Below are 5000 nucleotides of genomic sequence, written 5' to 3' on the forward strand. Positions count from 1 at the left end.
TGTTGTTGGCTGCAGGGGCTCCTCTCACTGCTACCACCTCCGGTCTCGGACCCCTTCAACTGGCATGGGTCACTCCAGGGGTAACACCTTGGGTCAGTGTAGTGGTGGCAAGGGTAAGTGACACTTATTTGGCATTACCGAATCAGCTTTAAAACATACTAGAGCAATCTCAACTGATATGAAATTAGTCTTCATATTACATTTAATTTGCAGGCCATCCGGCTTAAGCTGAGAGTAGAAATGGACTTCTCGCCTGAAAACCCCATGGAAAAGATGTTAAAATCGGGCATAAGTGATCTGTTACAACATCTGGAAGGAGTGAAACCCTGGAAAGCAAAGTTCAATAGTGCCAAGAACAACCCTAAACATCTTACCCAGTTGCTGGTCACAGCCTGCAAGCGGGGGGCTACCACCTCTGCCTGGTGGGTGTGGCAGGCAGGGGGTAGCCCTGCTTCACCCGTCCCTTCTGTCTCAGCCCTCCAAGCAGCACTTAACCCCGAGCAGCCTCACTTGGACACGGCAAGGGCGCTTATCATCCAGATGGGGAGTAATCCTTTCTTGCCGGGCGAAGATGGTTCACTCCTCTTCAGTAACATGCCGGTGGAGTTTCGGAAGCAACTGTTGCAGGTCAGGAGTAAAACGAGGTGGTTTTGAGAGAATAGTGACACAGCAAGATATATCCATTTCGACTGCTTTTCATTGTTTCATTATTAGGTAAACCTTAGGATTTTCTTACGAGTTGTTGAACGTCTTGTTCTATGGAACTATTTTTTTTTCTTTTTTTACTAACAGCCATTTCATAACTCGTTAAACATACAATTTTATCGTCCTCTTATATTGTCGGTTTATATGCATGTGATGCAAGTCGATGGTTAGGCAAGCTATTCAGTGAATACATTACCTTTTTATCATGGAGCATTACATAAGATTAATCAAAAGGTTAGACTATTTTATAATAGTTCATGCTAAGGTACACTACAATAAGCATGCTAATCTAATGTATGGTTGTCCAGGATTCTCTTGTACGGGAGCACCGGTGCCTGTACATGAAGATGGCAAAGGAACGACACCACAGAAACAGACAAAAAGTCATTGATCTCCAACGTCTCATAGTTCTGCAGATTCTTCTTTACATTCTGTACGAAATGCGCAGCGAAGGAACATCTTACCCTTCCCTGCAAGACCTGCTGACATGTAGTGAGTTGGGGTTAACGGGGAATCAAGAGGAAGAATTGCATGTTATCAATGAAGAATGGATCACAAGCCTTATCAGGAAACTTGATGCTGATTGTGAAGGCAAGAATACATCTGGTTCACTCGGCAAGGATGAAGAGGATGAATTCTATGAATTATCTGAATGCATAAGGTTGTTCTCCAAAAGAAAAAGAAAAAGCAGTGAATATAGCATCAAACACAAACATGAATGCCTCGACCTTCTCTACAAAAAAGCACTTATGATGTGTAGTGAAGAAAATCTTACTGCATTCCTTTATTTGCTAGTCAGTGTGGCAGGGGTTCATGCAAACGAGGAAGTTGATCCTATATGTGGCACGCAAGCTCTTCATCACGCCGCCATGCATGGTAACCTGTCCATAGCAATGTCACTGGTCTGCTTTGGGTGTTCTAAAAAAGCAAGAGATCATGGCAGAAACACGCCCGCGCACTATGCCTTTATGGCAGGTCATGAGGAAGTTGCTCAGTTTCTCACAGATGGCATTGAAAATGAGGTAAATAGCCGTGAGCTACGACCATATGACATGTTTGAGGGTTACAACACCTATCTTGAGCAGCAGAGTCTCACTCTTCTACATAGGAGTAGAAAAGAACAGGAAATATATAATGACGGTAAAACGTTAACCGAACGTCATCTTCAACATCTCAGAGAGACATGGGAAGCCAATGGGGGTCTCATCAAAACAATTAAGGATATTCATGTGGACTTTACAAAGGGAGAGTCTTTCGAAATCAAACAAGCCATCACAAGAGTAGCTGAAGACCTCATTTCTGAAATTGCCAAAGTCAACAAGTTCTTTGAGGGAGACCTTGTCGGTGTCGGGAGTGCTGCAGATGATACTAGACTGTTCTGTCCAGACGAATATGACTTCAATCTTGTTTTGAGAAACATGAGTGGTCACCCGGGAGGTGGTCTCAAAATTGAGCTTCAGAATTCCCCTGAAAGTGAAAGAGTACAGAAAGACATAGCATTATCAGCTGAAAGGGATGACCTTGAAAATCTTATGGATGGGTCTAATTTCATTGATACATTTTATAACACAGCAAAGGATTGTTTGAAAAACTTGAGGCTTGATGATGAAAGGCTCATCTTCATCTCTGCTGGCATCAAGAGCACTCAGATAGGCATTAATTTGCGCATGGCATGGATGGGCCAAGAGTTCCCTCTCCTGATGATAGACGTGGATATAGTTCCAACAGTCGAGGCGCCTTGGCCCCAACACCACCCACAGCCCCCTCTCACTCCCTCAGACACGAACACAGTTTTTCTTAGCAACACGACTAGGAAAGAATGGAGATTTTCCTTCGGTGCTGCAGAAAACCACATCATGAGAAAACTTAGTAATTGTCAGAGAAGAGTGTTCCTGGGCTGTAAATTGCTTTTGTCATCACTTAAGGTATCATGGTGGATGCCAAACGAGACCAAGAGACAGTTCACTTTCTGGGACAAAAAAGCATTTCGACTCTCGGTTCCTGCAGGCTTTGTTTTGAAGAATGTGTTTTTCGAAGAACTTGAGGATGTGCAAGATGCAGATCTCTGGACAGACGACCATCTTTTGGATAGAATGAAGTCAGTCTTCGGCCGCATGTGTGCAGATCATAGTGATCCTAAATGCCAAATGCCACGCAAGGTGATGGCCTATTTTGGAGGTGACACCCAGCTCCCGTCATTTGCACGCGGAGCCCCAGATATTCTAACGTTCCTAAGGTCATTAGATGCCGTACCAATCCAGCCTAGTTCTAAAGTAATGTGATCAGAAGGATTTAGGTTAGACTTTTTTTTCTTTTTCACTATTTAAGACTTCGGTCTAAAAATTAAAGGAGTATTTAAACAGTTCACTTCAATGATAGTTTGTAGATTACTTTATTATAAATAAAGATATTAATGTACAAGCATAACACTATTAGCAGTAATTATGAATCTCTGCAACAGGGGTGCCAAGCTCAAAACCCTTCACGGGCCAATTTTCCCTTCAGCTACCATCTTGAGGGCCAACATAGGTTCATTCCTGGCTTCCCAGGATTACGTCACTAAAACCGCCATTAAGTAATTGTAAGTAAAGTTTATTTTACTGATTGGTATTACTTATGATAGTAAATCATATTGGACATTATTTTCATGACGATCATAATTTCACAGTTGGTTTATAATTCTTGTCACCCCGCAGGCCATTAAATATCATCCCATGGGACACAATTAGCCCACAGACAATGAGTATGACACCCCCGGGCTATCTCATTCATCTGTAAAACACAGTAACAGATAAAAAATAAATAAATAAAAAATTGTAAGTGTTAGTGACAATGTTAAAAATCAAGGACTGGCTTAATTCAACATGTAATACGACTAACTGTAAGGCTGATATGGCAAATGTTCTTCCACGGAGTGTAGCGGCCAACATGCTTGCAGGCATGTTTTCATAAGTGTTTTCTAGTCTCTCCTTCAAATTCATTTTTAGTTACTAACATGGCAGATACGGTAAGTCTTACCATACTATATGACATTATATTAGACATTTACAACTTGTCAAAAGAGACATAAATATGGTGAGTTATGGTTTAGCAGAAGTAAAAATCAAGTGACAACGGTGAGTTATACCTAATAATTATTAATTTCCAGAATAAGATTCGCTGGTCCGACATTGTGTTATCAAGCAACACATACAGCAAGGGAGGAGGGCTGACCCCCTCCGACCTGCTGCATCCGTTGTTGAGACTTTTCTTTCCTTGTGCTTTGTTTGTCTTCATGAGCAATGAGCATTTGTAGTCATACAAAAGCAGGGACTGTCATACCTATAATAGTGGCTTCTGGATTTAGCATAGCTCCCTAGTCTGGTAATAAAGCTTTTTATTCTCTCTCTTTCAGTGAGTTGTGCATCTGTTTTATCATAGAATTCTGTAGTAAGAGATTTACTATTCATATATCACTGCTTTTTCTAAGAGACACTGACTGACTAGAGGAGGACCGCTGAGTTCCTGCGGCAGATGGTAAAAGGGAATGAAAGAGAGAGCTTTTCCTCAAAGCTAGATACGCAGGTTTAATGTTTAACCAGTAGATTTTTATGCCTTTTACTACGGTATTATCACCTCTAAACTCCATCTTTTCAGCAAGAACTTTTAACACCAACCATTTATAATGATTTCATTATACTGCTTACAGCTACTCATTGTGATTGAGAAAGGCATCCATTTCTTTGTCGACCGATGATTCATGGGAATGACAGCTTGGGATTTTTCTTCCTCAGCGGGTTTTCTTTTTGAATCTCACTGCAAAGCGTCATCGATTCTGAACATCATTGGTCAGAATTGTGTTCATCTAAAGGTGAGAGAAAGCCGGGAACCTTTGTCTTTCACTGTAGTCATTGTAACATTCTTTATAGTTATCCTTTCATGTGTTTTCTTTTATGATTATCACAGAAAGAATAATCTTGATATAATTATGTTCATTTCTGATTTGATGAAAACAATAAGGCAAATTCTGTGATAGATTGATTGATATTATATAATACATATCGTTTTTCCTTTCCGCTGACGTTCATTTTCCATTTAGAGCATGTTTGACATTTTTAGATATATTAATTTTGAGATAATTATAGTTTCATATAAAATTATAAAATTATAAATTTATGTGGCTATGTATGTTTGTGTTTATATATTGTAGATGTATGTCTTTGCATACCATGGCAAGTCTTTCATATCTTCCGGGAGTTCACGCATGTTAACTGCTTATAGATACATGCAAAACTTATAATTTTTGAGACGTTGAT

The 5000-nt window shown here is 40.3% G+C and overlaps 1 protein-coding gene across 2 annotated transcripts in view; it reads left to right on the top strand.

Moving 5' to 3' along the window:
• Nucleotides 1-5000, top strand: part of LOC113808548 (uncharacterized) — a 12150-nt gene that overhangs the window by 5788 nt on the left and 1362 nt on the right. For both annotated transcript variants that reach the window (XM_027359975.2, XM_070127039.1), the window contains exons 7-9: nt 1-113; nt 214-627; nt 1014-5000. The exon at nt 1-113 is cut by the window's left edge and continues 223 nt beyond it; the exon at nt 1014-5000 is cut by the window's right edge and continues 1362 nt beyond it. In XM_027359975.2, coding sequence (XP_027215776.2) covers nt 1-113; nt 214-627; nt 1014-2987 — 2501 coding nt within the window. In that variant the 3' untranslated portion in view covers nt 2988-5000. The remainder of the gene's footprint in view (nt 114-213; nt 628-1013) is intronic.

Source organism: Penaeus vannamei, chromosome 11 (genome assembly GCF_042767895.1).
Source record: "Penaeus vannamei isolate JL-2024 chromosome 11, ASM4276789v1, whole genome shotgun sequence".
Lineage (NCBI taxonomy): Eukaryota > Metazoa > Arthropoda > Malacostraca > Decapoda > Penaeidae > Penaeus > Penaeus vannamei.